This window comes from Panthera uncia, chromosome A2, assembly GCF_023721935.1.
Source record: "Panthera uncia isolate 11264 chromosome A2, Puncia_PCG_1.0, whole genome shotgun sequence".
NCBI lineage: Eukaryota > Metazoa > Chordata > Mammalia > Carnivora > Felidae > Panthera > Panthera uncia.
The window spans coordinates 13,432,490-13,450,334 of NC_064816.1; the positions used below are offsets into that span (position 1 = coordinate 13,432,490).

Sequence of the window (17,845 nt, forward strand, 5' to 3'; positions counted from 1 at the left end):
GGTCCCCTGACGGTGATCCTAACACTCCTCCTGCCCTGATCCATAATCTCTGATGCTCATCTTCCTGAGAGGAAGCAGGTGCCCTGAGTAGGTAAGGGTGCTGTATGGCTGAGACACATGGCAGAAAGAGGAAGAGGTGGTGGTGATGGACAAGGGTCACCATTCTCGAGGAGGTTGGGCCTGCACTTGGCCCTCACAACAGACACCTTTGCTGGGACTTTGTGCCCAGATTAGAGAAGGTAGGATGTGGGCACACCTGTCGGCTTCGAGGGCCTCCCAAATGCTGCTGGGACACCAGGTCCTGTGTTACAGGCCATGTGACGTTGAGCATGCTCTTTCCGACAGATCTCCCAGGTCTGCCAGCTGTGTCAGCAGTCCCCCCGGCTCTTCTCTAACCACGCCGCACAGCTGCACACGCTGCTGGTGAGTGCACCAGGCTGCCTGCCCCCAGCCCCATTCCAGTTGGTGATCCCGTGACTGCCACCCCACACAGCATCCAGAATATTTCCGGTGGGCTTCTTTCTGACCAGCATCTTGAGTCTGAGTTGACCTAGGTCCTGGGAGGAGGGAATAATTGAGCGTGCCATCTTTCTGCCTCTTTGCTGGAATAAAGCTCAGATGTAGCTGGCTCAGTCGTCACTTACCAGGCTCCTGTGGGTTTAGTTGTGCAGCCCTGGGGAAACTGGCTTCAGGGCCTCAATGCCTTCTTCTTCCAGGGCCTGTACTGTGTCTCTGTCAACTGCATGGACAATGCAGAAGCCCAGTTCACCACAGCCCTGCGGGTAAGGTGCCGGCCCTCACTCCATGGGGCGGGCGGTGCTTCTCAGTGAGGAGTCGGGTGTGGTCGGTGATGAGGACAGCCTCTGCATGAAACCGTGCCCAGTGGGCCACTCTACAGCATGCAGCTTGATGTGGGTCATGACAGTGACGGGCCGGGGCTTTCCGTGGCAGGATCTGTGCTACTCAGATGTATCAGGGCCGGCACTGGCAGCACAGTATGACAGGAGATAACTGTGGGCAAGGAGGCTTCTGGCTAGCCTTGGGTGGGGCTTCCCCAACTAACCTGGAGGGCGGCCACCAGGGAGAGCCCAGAGCCCACTGGTACCGTGGCCTGTGCAGCCTCTTTCACTCCTGATTCCCAGCCTTCCTGATATCCTGCCAGGTTGGTGTTGGCTCCTGTCACAGCTGAAAATGCAGTGTCACTTGGCAGGGTTCAGGGGATCCCTGGAGCCACCCCAACAGCAGTCCTGGGACACAAAGCTGGGTCTGCCCTCACCCTCCAGCAGCCTGGTTGCACTGGGGGCAGAGGATACCTCGTGCTGCAGGTCACAAGGGAGCTCCGCTGGGGCGATGTTCTCGCCTCTGACAGGTCCCACTGCGCCCTGGGAAAAAGCTGGTGCCACGTCCTCCTTCAGAGGCAGCCCCCCGCCAACTCCCAGGTCCGGGAGTTGATAGCACAGTGCCAGGCCCCAGTCTGCCTGCCTTATTCCAGGACCAGATAAGCACATCCCCACCTTGGCCTCTATGTCCTCACAGGAAAAGGAGGCTAGCAACACCTTCCTCCCAGGGGACCGAGGAAGCCCCAAGCAGAGATGTTGGGACGTGGGGGTGGCTGTGTGACTCGGGTAAAATTGCTGGGGGTGCTGCGTGCGCCCTGTCAGATGGGGAGCTCTGCTCTGTCCCTTGTGTCAGTCTCTTTGCTCCTGGGGTTGGGCTCGGCGGCATTGCTGCTCCTCTGAGATGCTCTGTGTGGCTGTGGATGCCGCCACCCCCACTGCTTGTCTTAGCAATGTTTAGGAGCCTCTGGCTGCATGCCAGAGTGTGAGAGTAGATGTGGTGTCCGCTCCCAAGGCCTTCTGGGCCTTTCCATCTATGCCCACTCCTCTGGGCCCTGGTCAGCTTGTGCTGCGGTACCAAGACACCACCACACAGCGCCCTGTGTTGCCTGCAGTTATCCCACGGCCCCATGAAGTTCTCTCCACCTCTCCCTCCCCATCTTACTTCCCATAAGTGGCTGCTGCTGCTTTGATAGTTTGTGCCTCAGGGAGTCCGTGTGGCTCTCCTACAGGCCACGTGGGAAGTGGTGCAGCCAGGATACACGCTCAAACCCCCTGGCCCCAGACACGTGCTCTTCCTGTGGTCCTACAACAAACAAACCAGAGCGTCTTTGCTCATATCAGAAGACCTTCTGGGCCTCCTTGGCACATGCTGGGGTCCTGTGGGTGGGATCTGCATTTCCTAGGCATCCTCAGCCTCTTGCACAGCTGTGCTTTCTCAGCCCCGCTGGGAACCAGGATCTGGGTAACACTCGGGTCGCTCAGATTGATCCCTCTTTCGACCATTTTTATTTCCCAAGAAGAGCTGGGATCATCGGTCATCTACTACCAGCCATCGGCAGCATCTCTGGTCTCTGACAGTCTCAGCTACCTTCCTGGCATGTCCTCCCCAGGACCAGCAAGTGCTTCTGCTGTGTCAGCCCACACTGGAGTCCCAGGGGTCACTGGCTGTAGTGTGGAAGGAGGGGTTGTCCAGGTCTCAGACCTGAGAAACAAGCAGAAAATGGACTAAAGTGCAGTGTGTTCTCAGGGCAGGGTCAGGGGTGGCTGGTTTTCCTTTGTTTCCTGAATTTCTTATAATGTGGATGACAGTTTGATAGTGAAAAGAACTAACAGCTATATGCTCCTGGGATTTAGGAGGCAGGCAAGGGGGGGTATGCCTGAAATGAAAGGAATAAAGTCATTCTAGATTAGTTGCTGTGGAGCACTTGGGTGGCTCCCGTGCCACTGAGTGGCCCTCGTGTGATGTGGCTTTGCCCAGCCTGGCCCTCTAATGCCTATGTGTCCTGTCCTAGCTCACCAACCACCAGGAGCTGTGGGCCTTCATCGTGACCAATCTGGCGAGTGTGTATATACGGGAAGGAAATAGACACCAAGAGGTAGTAGGTGACATGCTTCATGTTTGGTATCTTTTCAGCTCTTATCCGGGGGTGGTGGGGTTGGGGTTGTCCTGGGCACCAGCAGATCTCAGCAACCCCAGCGTTTCCACTCTTCAGCAAGCATCACACTTGTGTCCCCCACAGAGTTGCAAGTGTGGCTGGGGCAGGCCAGGTCTAGGACAGGAACGTTTCCTAGGTAAATAACACTTCTCCGTGTTAAAAATGAGCCAAATTTGAGGTCCCCGAGTGGCTCAGTTGGTTGAGCGTCTGACTTCGGCTCAGGTCATGATCTCACAGTTGGTGGGTTTGAGCCCCGCGTCAGGCTCTGTGCTGCTAGCTCAGAGCCTGGAGCCTGCTTTGGATTCTGTGTCTCCCTCTCTGCCCCTCCCCTACACATACTCCGTCTCTCAAAAATGAATAAATGTTAAAAAAAATTTTTTTTAATGTGCCAAATTTCATTGAGCCCCACAGAAGAAATCCAGTTTATTCTACCCTGAGCTGTCTGTTCTAGAATGTCAGTGAGGCCTCATGGCTTACTTCCGAGGAGCAGTAGCTCAGGCAGGCAGTCCTCTGCACTGTGCTCCTAGGTTATCCTAATGACTCAGCCTCCTAAGGGGTAGGGGATCCCAGGGCTTGTCCTCACAGGAGAGGTGCCCTCACCAGGTTCCCCCTGCAACCCTTAGCCCTGGGATTCCCCCCTCAGCCCTAGGGTCACTGCCTCCCCTCCTAGCTCTGGCATCCTGCCTCCAGAGTATCTCAGATTTAGTTACTTTTCCACCTTCATGGTTTTCATTTTTTTTTTTTTTTTTTTCGTTTATTTATTTATTTTTGGGACAGAGAGAGACAGAGCATGAACGGGGGAGGGGCAGAGAAAGAGGGAGACACAGAATCGGAAACAGGCTCCAGGCTCTGAGCCATCAGCTCAGAGCCCGATGTGGGGCTCGAATTCACGGACCGCGAGATCGTGACCTGGCTGAAGTCGGACGCTTGACCGACTGCGCCACCCAGGCGCCCCTCATGGTTTTCATTTTTATCTCTTGTCTATAAAAAGTTTAGCTGACCTCCCAGCTTCTGGGTTAGTTTGGATGCTTTGGGCTGCAGGGAGCAGAGAAAGCCCAGACTTCTCACTCCAGCAGTTAGGAAGCAATGGGCGGGGTCATCATAGGGTCAGGAGTGGCCTCCATGGGTCACACTTGGTGACCCATGGAGGATCTTTGCCCTCTCAGTGTCTGCCTCTTGGAGGTGCTATGGGGACACTGGGAGCAGCTTCAGCCCACTTTGACCCTTGTCCTCTCAGCAGCCAGAGAGGACCTAAGAAGTCAGTCACATGGCTGCCTATCAGAGCCTCCCAGGATCCCTGCATCTCCACATAAAGCCTACCCCCAACCCACAAGACCCATGTGGGCTGATATTACCACCTCGCTCCTCCACGCAGGGCCCCTCTGACCATACAGAGGCTGAGACTAAGCAGCTGCCCTGACTCCTCCCCCCCCACCCCCCTGCCCCGTCCCCTTCATCTGACACAGGGTAGGTTGAGGGTGTGAGGACCCCAGCCCTTCACACTGGAGGCCGTGATTCCTGTCGGGTAGGGGGGTGAGGAAGTAGACAGCTCTGTGCAGTCTCCTACAGTGCCCTCATCTGTCCTTGTAGGTCCTGACCCCTCCCCTCACTCAGGCATGGGATTTGGGGTGAAGTTTGGGTTGGGAAGATGCAAGTAGCCCTAGTCAATTTAGTGGATGTTTGAGGCTGAATTTTCTCATGCTTATGCAAGATGATTCTAACTGACGTTTCCACCACAGCTGTACAGTTTGTTGGAGAGGATCAATCCGGACCATAGCTTCCCTGTCAGGTAGGAAGGCCCAGTGCTGAGTGCCCATTGACCTATTGTCTTATATTTTCTCCGCTCTTGAAGTGGTGCCAGTGCTGGGGGGGACCCAACTGCCCTGTGTATCTGTACCTCTCTCCCCACCCTCTTCCCACTCCCCTTCGTAAACCTGCTGCACTCACAAAAATCCCACCGAAGTGTCACCTGCTCTCTCCCATCAGCTCACACTGCCTCCGAGCAGCAGCTTTCTATGTGCGAGGGCTCTTCTCCTTCTTCCAGGGACGCTACAATGAGGCCAAGTGAGTACCGGGAGAGGACCGGTTGCCCCATGCCCTTCTGTGTTGCTCCCTGACAGTATGTGCCCAAGGGCCTCTGTCCCTAAGAAAGGTGGGCTCTGCTCAGGGCCTTGGGGCCGCTGCTGCCTTTTCCTACCAATGAGGCATCCCCATGGGGCTTTAGCATCTGTTTTTGCATAGGCGATTTCTTCGAGAAACTCTGAAGATGTCCAACGCGGAGGACCTGAACCGGCTCACGGCCTGCTCCCTGGTGCTTCTGGGCCACATCTTCTATGTGTTGGGGAACCACAGAGTGAGTGTCCGGGGCTGGGCCAAGAGGCTGGGGGCCGGCACGGTGCTTACGGACTACCACCCAGCAGCACTTTGCATCCTGTGCTCCTCCATGATTTTATCTCAGTAACCCGCCCACTCCCCACTGCTCCATGAGGCTCTGTGAAGGAAGGGGCACCTTGGCACCATGGGAAGCAGGGCTGGGGGAGCTTTGGATCCCTGAAAGGTGGGTCTGTGAGACAGACGTGCCCAGTGCCATATGCAGGCAGTGGTTAAGCAGAGACAGTGGTTAGTCAGAGCCCTGTGGGCTGTCCAGAGCTGGCAGGGCTGAAGGCACGTTTCCCTTCTGTATGGTAATACCCGGGGGGTGGACAGGTATGTCTTCTCAGCCAGATACCTTAGGCTCCATTTTGCCTAGGGCACCCCATGTTTTCATTCTTACCTAGAATGGCCTCCTGGGGACTGGTCCTCAGTGGGATCAGCCAACTCGAAGTGTCTGAGTCAGATGGAGTATCTGGGGTGTACATCGTCACTTCCTCTTACCTGTAGACCTCGTGAGGCGATTCGTTTTTTTTTTTTTTAACATTTTTTATTTATTTTTGGGACAGAGAGAGACAGAGCATGAACGGGGGAGGGGCAGAGAGAGAGGGAGACACAGAATCGGAAACAGGCTCCAGGCTCCGGGCCATCAGCCCAGAGCCCGACGCGGGGCTCGAACTCACGGACCGCGAGATCGTGACCTGGCTGAAGTCGGACGCTTAACCGACTGCGCCACCCAGGCGCCCCGCGATTCGTTTTTTTAAGATAGTATTTGTTCATGTCATCTAACGTGACCTGTTCGTGATAGAAAGTCTGAGAAGCAAAGAAGGAAGTGATTGCATGTCTTCTGTGTTCTAGCTGTTTCCAGCTGCCTCTGCCTACGCATATGTTTTGTTTTTTAGGCTGTTTCATAATTTGATATCTTGTCTTTTTCTGTACCATCGGGTGAGAGTTTTCTTCGTGGCCACAAGAATTTTGAAGCAGCATCTGCTTCGTAGTTTAGTTAGCCTCACTTTAGCTAACACAGGGTATGTGTCTTGGCCCATAGGGGTTCCTCTGATCAAACCCTAGAGCTCCCTAAGAATGAGCATTTTTAACAACCTTGGCCCATCCCACTCCCCACAATCATATGACAAGCACTTGCTGTGGCCCTGCAGCTCAGGTCCTGGTGGCCATGGCCTGAACACTGGGGACGTCACCACCTCCAAAGGAAGAGGACAAGCTTTGGGTTCTCCCTTCAGAGTGCAACTCTGCTCCATCTTGAATACCCTGTCCGCCTATTCCTCAGCCTCTGAGCACACAGAACAGTGGCTTGGTGTGTGTTTAGGGGCCACGTGGGGAACAAGTTCAACATGAGGCACTGCTGAGTGTGGGCTGCCCACCTCATGCCTCAGTGTGGTGATTACCCCGGTGTGTGATTACCCCGTTTTCCAGATGGGGAGATTAAGGTCACACAGTCCCAAACTGCAGACCCAGGCTTAGAACCAGACCTCACTGGCTCTCATTTGTCTAGAAGTCTCCAGAAGCCACCTTGAATGGGGCAGGGTAAGCAAAGCAGCTTTTCAGCTACAGCTCTGGTTCATGTTTGGGGCAATCCTGGGTCATCTTATAGAACTTTTTTAGGAGCTCCGCTGCTCCCTGTGTGTCTGGGCCTATGTGGAGTGACATGGGACCCCCAAGGACCCTTAGACCCAAGCCTGGCTTCAAGTGGCTCCAGGTCTGAAGGAGACACACCCAGACACAGCCAACTCTACCTGGGCCTGCCAGCCTAGAGTGTCCACAGGCATCATGAGTTCGTGAGCAGCTTCACACAGAGTACCTGTCAGAATCACACATTTTCATACCAGATTCTGTGGGGCCACAAGCTGACATGGGGGAGCTTGCCCAGGAGAACCAACGGGTACTCTCCTTCTGGCAGCTTCCAAACAGAGGCCCAACCCCAGGCCTAAAGGAATACAGTAGTTTTTTTTGTCTTCTGTTGTGCATTCTGAGGTCTTAGAAGGACTTCATTCAGTTTTGAAAAGCTTTGAGACCCACCTGAACTTCCTCTGAGGTACCAGCCATGGGACAGTGTGAAGTCATTGGGCTTTTGTGTCTGTAAGGAGGCGTGTCTCACCCGATCATGTCTGTGCTGAAGCTAGGCTTCAGGAGTTGCTTTTGATGATTTGTAGGTCTCTTGGCTATATGGCACCTGTCTGTCAGCAGCTGTTAGGTAGGGAGTTCTCCCATGTCACCTTGAATCCAGCATTCAGGCCAGCAGAGCTTGTGGTCCCTAGGCTGAGGGGGGTCAGAGCAGTGGTACCAGTCATCGTGGGGTCAGGTATGGGTATTTATGGCCCCCTGTCCACTCTCAGCACATGCTGGGCATTGAGGGGGGCGGGGGTGGCGTTGTACAGCCACTCAGAGTTGGAGAGTTGACATACCCTGGTGTCCCACAGCCCCATGTGTCAGGTAGCTTCCCACAAGAGTGGACTTGTATGTAGCAGAGAAACCTCCCTTCCTCCTTTATCCTTTCGGTCCTCATCACTCCCACCAGAGCAGACTGCTTCCTCCTCCCATGCCCTGGGACCTCTGAATGTGCATTTCTAGTCGGCTCCTGATCTGGGTCCAGAGCTGACTGCTGCCAGTGCCTTTTGTTCTGGTGAGAAAGACAAAAGCATGTAGATTTGTCCATAGCCAACAGTGCCCCAGTGTGGAAGTAGATGCAGAGTTGAAGAGTGAGGGCAGTTTATTTTTTCCTGAGGTGTTGAAGAGTACTTCATTCTCGGTTAGTTGAGTGTCCAACTCTTGATTGTGGCTCAGGTCGTGATCCCAGGGTTGTGGGATTGAGCCCTGCCTTGGACTATGCGCTGAGCATGGCACCTGCTTGAGATTGCCCCTCTGCCCTTCTTCCCTTTCTCTCTCTCTCTGAAAAAAAAAAAAAGAAGAAGAAGAAGAAGAGTACTTCAGAGGTCACTTGAAATGGGCCCTGAAGTAGGAGTAGGAGCTTGTTTGCCAGTCAGCAGAAAGAGGGCACAGCCTGGGCTGGGGGTGGTGGGTGGGTCCTAGGCTGTCCTTGCTGCCGGCCCCAGCCCCCACTCCCTTCCCTGGTTGCTCTTGATCAACAGGAGAGTAACAACATGGTGGTGCCTGCCATGCAGCTGGCTAGCAAGATCCCAGACATGTCCGTGCAGCTGTGGTCATCAGCCCTGCTGAGAGGTGAGTACAACAGCCAGCCCTTCCCAGAGATCAGGGCCACTGGGGAGAGCCCAAGCCTAGAAGATACCGGGTAAGCCCTGTTTAGCTTCTGCTTAGACTGGGTCTCTACAGGGCACAGCCCCAATTCCAGCATATACTCAGGCTCCACAGGAGATCCTGTTTGGGGGCAGCAGGCACTGGGCTCAACACAGGATCGGTTCAGTCTCTCCATAAAGCCGTTTCTTGGAGTCTGGGTGAAGAATCGGGCTGTAAGCCCTACCCCTCATTCTTGGTTTCCTTCCCCCTGAATGGCTGTGTCAGTCGTCCATCAGACAGTACTGGCCAGGGTGCTCTGGGTGCCCAGTGGGCTCTCAGCAGCCATCAGCGTTGTTACTGCTGCTCCCCTGTTTACAGATTGTGCTATTAAAGTCCAGAGACTTCCAGGGCCCCCTGGAAGAGACAGAGGACGAGCTGCTCCTGTCTGCAGTGGGCTCTGTGGGCCTATTCAGTCCTCCTGCCTCAGAAGTGGGTGTTGGGTTCCCTGCTCTAGTGAGTTCCTGTGTGCCTAAGGGTTGGCCACGCCCTCCCCGGGAGGGCCAATATCCACAGGGAGCCCTAAGAGCTTACACTGCCCAACCAGCCCTTGTGTCTGTCCGTGTGGGCCACACTGCTCGCCCACCTCCAAGAACTTGACTCAGGAACTCAGAAGGGCATGTGTGAAGACTGTTGGCAGGTGGGCTTGCGGATCCCGAGACAGGGCTCAGGGCAGGTGACCTGCCAGGTACATAGGAACCTACTGGTTCGACCTTAGGGCTCTACCCACACCCAAAGGGAGGACATGGGGGTGGTGACAGGGCAAGATGAATCTACCCTGTGTGTGTGTCCCACCCTTAGACCTGAACAAGGCCTGTGGGAATGCCATAGACGCCCATGAAGCAGCCCAGATGCATCAGAACTTCTCGCAGCAGCTGCTCCAGGACCACATTGAGGCCTGCAGTCTCCCTGAACACAACCTCATCACGGTATAGGCACTGGGTTTGGGGAGGCAAGATGGGGGTGCTGGTTGGCTCCTCGGGTCCTACTTACCCGGCCTGAAGCACCCAGGGGGCTTGTTCCCTGAGGAGGGACGTACACGCTTGGCTGCCATCTCCTTGCACGTCTCCCAATAATCCCTAACTCAGCCTCGCCTCAGGAGCGCCCTCAGATCGGGAAGACAGCAGCAGTCACCCGAGTGGGTGATGTAGGGTGCTTCCCAGGGGCTCCGCTGACTCACGTGCGGAGGACAGAGGGCCCTGGCTGGGCGACCAGCCCAAAGAGGGCAGCAGTCCAGGGCAGACACGCAGCCCATTACACACCCTGCTCCTCGCCCGTGTGTTCTCTCCTCTCTGCAGTGGACGGATGGCCCACCTCCCGTGCAGTTCCAAGCTCAGAATGGACCCAATACGAGCCTGGCCAGCCTCCTGTGAGGCTCCTGAAGGGAGCCACCCAGCTTCTCGGGGACTCTGTGGGGTCCAGTGTGTCCCCTACTTCCATCCAGATGGCACTTGAGCTTTCCTTGGAGGTGTGCTGGAGTGTGTGTCCCCAGGCTTCCTTCCTGACTGTCTCCAGAGCTTCCAAGTCCCTATGGAGTGTGCGGTGCTGATTCCGCCCTCCCAGGAAGGGCTGGCCAGCCATTCCCACCGTGTAACAAGACCCCCAGTGCTGAGGCTTGCAGGTGGGATATTGGAGCCAACTTTCCAGAGCCATCTTTTAAAGTGGACTTGAATTGCCAGTTCTGCTTCCACGTCTGAGTCACGCCTTTAAGGGAACGTGTCTGGGCAGGGGACTGGGGTGCCAGTTGCCAGGGTGGGTGGTACCACTGGTGCATTGCCACATGACTTCCATCGCCTGGGCCTCCGTGCCTGGCTGGAGTGTTTCCTCTGCTCACAGCAACTTCCAGAGCCCAGAGGCAAAACGCCAGTTTCTGCCCCAAAATTGGAGGGAAGAAGTAATGGCATGTGTCAGGGACAAAAATGCACATCCCACCATGACACTTGTCCCAGCTTGCCTTTCTGTCCAGTGTCCTCCCCGCCCCCATCTGACAGCCAGGGCCTCTGATCGGGAACCCTGGAGGACCCAGGAGCTCGGCTTCCAAACATCTGTACCTTGACTGGATTCAGTGTCCAGCCATGGAGGTGCACATTCTTGTAGACACGGGTGTGCATGTGTGTGTGTGTGTGTGCGTGTGTGGTGATTCACAGAGCTGGAGCTGGGGGCTGAGACTCTTAATGTGTGCATCAGCTACCTTCCCCCGCCAGCATCCATGCTGCTGGGCAGGAAGCAGAGGAGAAGGGAGGGGACCCTCCTTAGCCCACCTCAGGGTGCCCGAAGGAAGAAGGGCCTTGCTTCCTGGCAGCTCTGTGGTGTCCGCAGACGCCTGGAGCTCAGCTGGCGAGCAGACAGCGGTTCCCCTGGTCCCTCGCCCTGCTCTCAGGAGGGAGGATGAGGTGACCTGCCTGCCTTGGGTCTTGGGACAGCATTGAAACCTCTTCCTGAGCTGGACCCCAGGAGGCTCTGCCAGGCTCAGACAACCGTGCTCAGTTCTGTGCTCCTCTTGGATAGTCGAGGAGGTACCCCAGCGGTGATGGTGGCATTGGGGGCAGTCGAGGTAGCCACCTCCTCCAGCTTCCGGTGCCTGGAAGCGGTGCCTCGAAGCGCCTCCCCAGAGGAATGGTGAGTGGTCTTGCTAGTCAGGGTGGCTTGTTAGTTTGCATCTTGTTACCCTTGCACTGTGAGGGCTGCTTCTCGAAGCCTCAGTGTCTGACAGAAGGAACACTGGGATCACTCAGGTCAGCTGCTCAGGCCCTGAGGCCTGGGTGTGCCTTAGCCACAAGCAGGGCTGTCAGCAGACCTCCCTGCGCTGGGCCACTGCCCTTACCAGGCCAGCATCAGGCCCTTGCTGCCCACGTGGGAAGCCAGTGACAGGCGTGCAAAGTGAACTGCTGGTTGGAGGCATGGGCTGGCCGGGACTTGTCCTATAAGGACCCACCATCTCTGTGGCATCCTGGATCACTCAGGAGAGCCTAGCACTGTCCCATGCTGCTCAGGGCCCCCTTTTTGGCTGACCCTCCCGGGCCCATGAGGCCTACAAAAGAGGGTATGACATGTGGCCACAAGTTGTCCTGTCCTGTCTTCTTCCCCCCTCAAGGGTACCCTCTAGGCCCTCCCCTCCACCCAAGGGACAGAGCCCCCTCTTACCATGAGCTGCCCCTGTTGGCCTGGACCCCGCACTGTATGACCTCTCAAGACCCTCATTACTTCTTCAATCACACTGTACGTGTTTGTCTCTTCATATTTATTTAAGCCTTTCTTTGCTTCTAGAGCATTTTTTTATGTAGAGCAGTTGAAATAAGAACCTCAAAACTTAACATCTGTTCTGATGTTAAAGTATGTTTAATGACCACCCTGTTATCTATGTTCATGTAAAGTTAAGGATAAGTTTTTATGTTTACAGCTAAGAATTCAGTACTCCATGTTTAATATTCCACTCTAGCTTTATGGAAGCCAGACTGCGTGTACATGCATTCATGCGCGTGCAAGCTTTGAACTTTCCCTTTGCTGTAGCATCTTTTGGTTACATAAAGCTGTCATAGTACTTTCTTGTGAGTCCGAATTGAGTGCCTCTCAGTTTTTCACTCAATCATAAGAGTTTAAGACAGGCAGCAAGTGATCACCCAGGGAGACCGTACACACTCATAGCTAAGTATTCAGAAAAAATACAGAAAAAATAGATAAGTGAAAAGTCCAAGCCTTTCCGTGCACAGCGGTGCAAGGGAGGGAGCAGCAGAAAGATTCCTGTTGGCAGGTAAATTACTGAAAGCTGGCCAGACTCTTGTGTGCCCCTTCCACTCCCTCCTGTGGTCCTCAGGGTCTGGGGGCTGGTCCAGGAGATGCTGGGTTCCGGGTACACACGCTGCTGCCTCCCCACTGCTGGGTCTTTGCAGTCACCCGTGGGTGAAGCGAGGGTCCTCTCCCTGGGGTAAGAACTCCACCCCACTTATTGGGAACACTGGCAAGGAAATCAGATAAGGGCTGCCTGGTGCAGTGGGTCGCATTTGTTGATTGCATTGTCTCTGTTCTGTTAAGGGTTTTTAAGAAGTATGTTTGGCATAATGTCTTTTAATGGGTTTGTAATATCTTCTGGTTTTAGCAGCCTGTAACTTCAGCTGGTGCTTTTAATCAGGAAAAAAGTTTTTGTAAATACAAAACATTGTTTAAAAGACGTAACCATAGAACATAGCTTCCCGTTTTTGGATTTCTTTTCCTATATATTCAAAGTAAAATAATTTGCAGGAGCCATCACTTGCTTTGTCTTTGTCGTGTTATCTGTCCCTTGTGTGCACTACTCCAGAGATGGGCTCTCCCCCTCTGGCCGGGCTAGCAGGGCCACTAGACGAGTGGGCATCGGGGAGTTCTGCTAACCAACAGGTGTGAGGATGCGAAGCCCCATCCCCTGGACTGGAGGACCTAGTGGAAACCTGAGTCTTCTCTTCTACCGATGATGTTCCTCCAGAACAGCCCCACCTGGAGGAGAGGGGACCCCATAGACATCCAACATTTGGTCCACAGCGCTACCTGTGCCTCCCTGGCTCTTACCACAGACGTACTTGCTTATTCACCTAGTGTCCTATTTCCTGTGTTCTTAGAAAACACAGGGTTTGGGATTGTTTTTTGTTTTTCAATTTTTCTTCTCTTTTTTGACATGAAAGTCACATAAAATTAGCCATTTAATGTGTACAATTCAATGGCACTAAGTACATTCACGGTGTTGTACAACCAACACTTGTCTAGTTCAAGAACATTTTTTTATCCCCTCAAAAGGAAATACTGTCCCCATTAACTCTCAATCCCATTCCCCCTCCCCCAACCCCTGGCAGCCACTAATCTGCTTTCTGTCTCTGGATTTGCCTGTTCTGGACATTTCATATAAATGGGATCATACACGTGGCCTTTTGTGTCTGGCTTCTTCCACCCAACGTATCTTCAAGGTTCGTCCACATTGTAGCATGAACCAGAATTTCATTCCTTAAAGCTGAATAATATTCCACTGTATGGATGGACCGGTTTGTTTATCCATTCTTCCGTCGATAGGTGTTTGGGTTGCTTCTTCCTTGTGGCTCTTGTGAGGAGTGCTGCTGTTGTGGATGTCCCCTACACATTTTTGTTTGAACACGTGTTTTTGATTTTCTTGGGTCGTGTCTTGTTCTTAACGTGCAGGGATGGTGCCTGGCTGCCACCCACACTGTGTCAAGGCCCTCGTGTTGGTCTCATCACTATGCCCCACAGTAACGCCAAGGTGGTCTCAACTGCTCCCTCCTAGGAGCATGTCTGAGCTTTCTTTTGGGCCATGGTCCCAAGGCGGGACCACGGGCCACTAGGGGTGTCAGTGACCACACAGCCCCGCCAGGAAGAACTCCCCACTGCAGCACGGTGGCCCCCCACCACCCCCATTGTTGACGCCTGCCCCCCTCTGCTCCATCCCCAACAACCCAGCCATAAATGGCTTTGTCACTTGGGGTGGACTCTGCCTGCCCTATCGTTGGCTTGGACGTCGTTTTTTTCCACCTTGAGCCTCCCAGCCTCTCTGCAGGAATCACAACCTGAGCCCACCCAACCAGAGCACAGCCACAAATCCACCAGGTGACAAAACTACCCGCCAGCAGACACGTGGCCACCAGCTGGGAGTGAATCACATGCGACTAGCAAGCCGGTCCCGAGATGGCCACTGTTTCACGGGAAGTAGGCTCATTTGGGTGCTGCAGCACAGCGCCCTGGTTGAATAAACCACTTCCCAGAGAATTTTCCCCAAATTGCCAGATAACGATGAACAAAGAATGGCTGCTGGAGTCCTAGATTTGGGGGGAACCTCTCAGGTAAAGCCAGGCGGGCTCCCGTCAGCAAAACTGGTCAGCACAAACGGACACGGTATGGAGAAGCTCTGCGGGGGTGAAGGACACACTTGGGACGTGGATGACCGACACAGCCAGGAAGCGGTCACAGGAGGAGGGGGAGGACGGGAGTGGGCCTCACAGAGGCCAGCGGGTGGCGAGGGCAGCTGGCCCAAGCACTGAGTGGCCAGGGTAGGGGGTCGCTAGTTGTCCTTCCACACACACCCCGGTCCTCAGACATCCTGCCTGTCACTCCACCCATTCCTGGCCATCTCCACCGCCCCTCCCCAAGTCACAGTCACATCTCCCACCTGGATATTGTCCAGCCTCCTCCCTGAATGATCCTGGAACATTCTGCGCTTGCTCCCACCTGTCCCCATGCCAGGGGCACTCTCCCTGCGGCTGCTCCGCTCAGCAGCCCGGCATCAGCCAGGAATGTCCCAGTTCGGGCCCGGCACGTGTCAGCAAGTCCGCAGGACAGCCCCAGAGGAAGAGCACAGGCAGGACTGGCAGGTGCCACTGTGGACACCTGCCTACGTTGTCCGTGGGTGTCAGCATGCTCCGTCCCTGTGTCTGGGTCGCCCCCCCCCCCCCAGAAATGCCAACAGGACCCTACTATACGGCAGGGGGGTACGAACTTCACACCCCCAGGCCAGTGCACACTGGGGGTTCTGGGAATTGAAACGTTCACGGTGTATGTTGGCTTCCCCCTTTGACCTAGCTGAGTGTGTCAGGTTGACGTTTCCCCACAAAGAAGGCTCTTCAAGGAGAGGCAGGTAGCCCTGCCTCTATGGTCCCTCCCGTCTGTCCGGCATCTGACATGGCTTCCTTGATTTGAACGATGTTGGTAAACCCCAGTCAGCTCAAAGTTGTCAACTGGATACAAGAGGCCAAAGTGCTACTGGGGTCAGAGGAGGGTGGGCTGTACACTCCACCTGGGCCAAGGGACGGGCTGGGGGGCGAGGGAGCTCCACTCCCTCATCCCCCATCCCCTCTAAGTGCTGCTTCCGGGCCCTAGAGGGCCAGGGGAAGGGGAGGGGGAGCATTGCCGAAGAGTTTAAAAGCTCATTTCACCCCAAAGTCATGCTCACGAAGTGAGCCTACAACGCAATTGGACGGGAAAATTCCGTGTTAATTTGACTTCCTTACTACTTTGATATTTTGGGTGCTTTTTTCAAGGATCAGAAAAGAGTTCAAAAGACTATTGTAGCGTTGCTGTATGAGAAATACAAGACCCCCAGTACATTAACAGCGCTACAACGAACGTCATTTTTTTTTAAAATCACAGTGTTCTTCCGCTAGATTAGGAGTTTGTGAGCGAGAGAGCACCGTCTGCCCCATCCCCGTCTCAGAGACGCTGAAAAGCTCTCCGAAACACAGCTCTCCAGAGACGGGCCACTTCGTCAGCGTGTGTTTGTTTTGCTTTGAGTGCCCTTCCTGACCACGAATCCGTATACGTAGCGTCTGTGCAACATGGAATCCAAGCTCCGCGTGCATCCATGGAATCAGGCAGACTCGGTCCAGAGTGAGTGTGTGCTCCCGAACAAGTTCTGCTGCCGTAGAGCTCTGCTCGCACATGCTCCCCTAAAGGGTTAAGTACAAACTGCTCAGAAGTATCACTTTGAACCGGAAGCGTATCTCCCACTCTGTCTTCATCTGCATGTGTCACCAGTTGCTGTGGGCAGCTCGGGCTGCTCCATCCTCTGCCACCAGGGGGCATGGCGGCCTGAGCAGTGTCCCCACCTGGTAGAGCCGACTGGAGTCCGGCTGCAGCTGGGAAGGATGGGCTGGAGGTTACCAGTCCCCGGCGAGGCCAGGCCTTGTCCTCGTTTGCGGGGATGTGGAAGAGCCTCCCCCACAGGGGCTCTCGGTTCCTCTCCTGTATCCTGTGGGATCGGGGATGCTGACCCCCAGGGTTCTCCAGGTATTAGGGCTACCCCATTCCCTCATTTACTTGCCAAACATTGATTTGGTATCTACTCGCTGCTGGGTGCTGGGGCCACAGCAGGAGCCATATCAGGCAAAGTCCCTGTCCTCAGGGAGTGGACATTCTACCAGGAGTCTGACAATGGGCCTCAAGTAGGAGTGAGCCTCGTCCCACTTGAGAGAGGAGAGCAGCACCCTGTAGGACGGTAAACCAGGGGACAGGTGGGAGGCACAGTGACGGGACAGAGGGGAGACCTCCCTCAACCAGCCAGTCAGAGCCGGCCGGCGTTTCAACTTCTGCGACGCAGACACCAGGACTGTCTTGGAGAGGGCGTGGACCGGCCCTCCTGCCCGGCTACTCAGAAGAGGGTACTGGGCAGGCACTGGGGCTGCCAGCCCTCCTATGGCACTCTGAAGAGCAGGGGCTGCCACCCACAGCCCCCTGAGTACAGCTGACGCTGGGCCATATCCAGGAGGACACTGATGGATGGAGAAAGCGGCCGAGCCCCCATTTCCAGAAGAAAGATCAAGTCCCTGGGTCCCCTCAGGTCCTTCTCCCCCCCACCACACTCACGCCTATCTCCCAGAAACAAACGGGGGGTGGGGATGACTCAGACGGGGCCAAATGTTCACGGGGGGGTGGTCGGATAGTGACAAAAACAAGATGGGGTCACTGACCCTCCCCCCCCCCCTTGTATAACGCGGACACCAACAGCAGGTGATGGGGGTCAGGGCATTCCGGACATCACCACAAACCGACCAGAGCAGACGCCTCAGTGCCAAGTTCCTTACCCAAGTGCTCCTAACACCCAGCCCAGCAGCTACCACACTGTTTCCTGAGCTGCCCCCTCCCAAGGGAAAGGGAATTCATCTCTTGAAGAAGTTCTTCCTGCCTCCAGAACATTCCTCTGCCTTCTGGTGCCAACAGAAGGAAGTCCCAGCTGGGCCACACCCAAATCCCTCATTCACAGGATCTGTTTCTCCCTCTCGGCATCTAGTTCTCCTCGGACCCAAAACCTTAAGGAGATTATTTTCCAGGGATTTTTTACCCCTCCCCGACCGTGTCCTGAAATGGTCACGGGCCACACTTGTGGTTGGCCTGGTTGCAGGACACCCACACCTTACCTTGGTGATCACAGCCAGTGAGGACAGTGGGTGAGTGCTGAACACACTCCCGTTCCGTCTCTTAACTCTCGCGAAAAAGGCCAGAACCTAGATCCATCGGAGACACAGGAGACAACACGATACGCGTTTGTGATGCAGGGAACACCAGAGGCATTCCGATGAATGCTATGTGGCCATTTAACAAGAGTCGGGGACCCAAAAGAATCAGCGGTTCAGGTTCACAGCTTGGGGCCAACGTGGACTTTTGAAGCTCGTTCATCTCTCTCTCCCAAGGCACGCCAGATTCTCACCTTTATTTATTTATTTTTTTAACGTTTTATTTATT

The 17,845-nt window shown here is 54.8% G+C and overlaps 1 protein-coding gene across 2 annotated transcripts in view; it reads left to right on the forward strand.

Moving 5' to 3' along the window:
- MAU2 (MAU2 sister chromatid cohesion factor) overlaps positions 1-12,883 on the forward strand; it is a 31,067-nt gene extending 18,184 nt beyond the window's left edge. Inside the window, exons 11-19 of one of the 2 annotated variants that reach the window (XM_049642520.1) lie at positions 346-423; positions 717-782; positions 2,852-2,938; positions 4,735-4,784; positions 4,982-5,059; positions 5,237-5,348; positions 8,473-8,563; positions 9,437-9,564; positions 9,934-12,883. In XM_049642520.1, coding sequence (XP_049498477.1) covers positions 346-423; positions 717-782; positions 2,852-2,938; positions 4,735-4,784; positions 4,982-5,059; positions 5,237-5,348; positions 8,473-8,563; positions 9,437-9,564; positions 9,934-10,008 — 765 coding nt within the window. In that variant the 3' untranslated portion in view covers positions 10,009-12,883. The remainder of the gene's footprint in view (positions 1-345; positions 424-716; positions 783-2,851; positions 2,939-4,734; positions 4,785-4,981; positions 5,060-5,236; positions 5,349-8,472; positions 8,564-9,436; positions 9,565-9,933) is intronic. The other variant, XM_049642522.1, reaches the window with a different exon arrangement.
- The last annotated feature ends 4,962 nt before the right edge of the window (positions 12,884-17,845 follow it).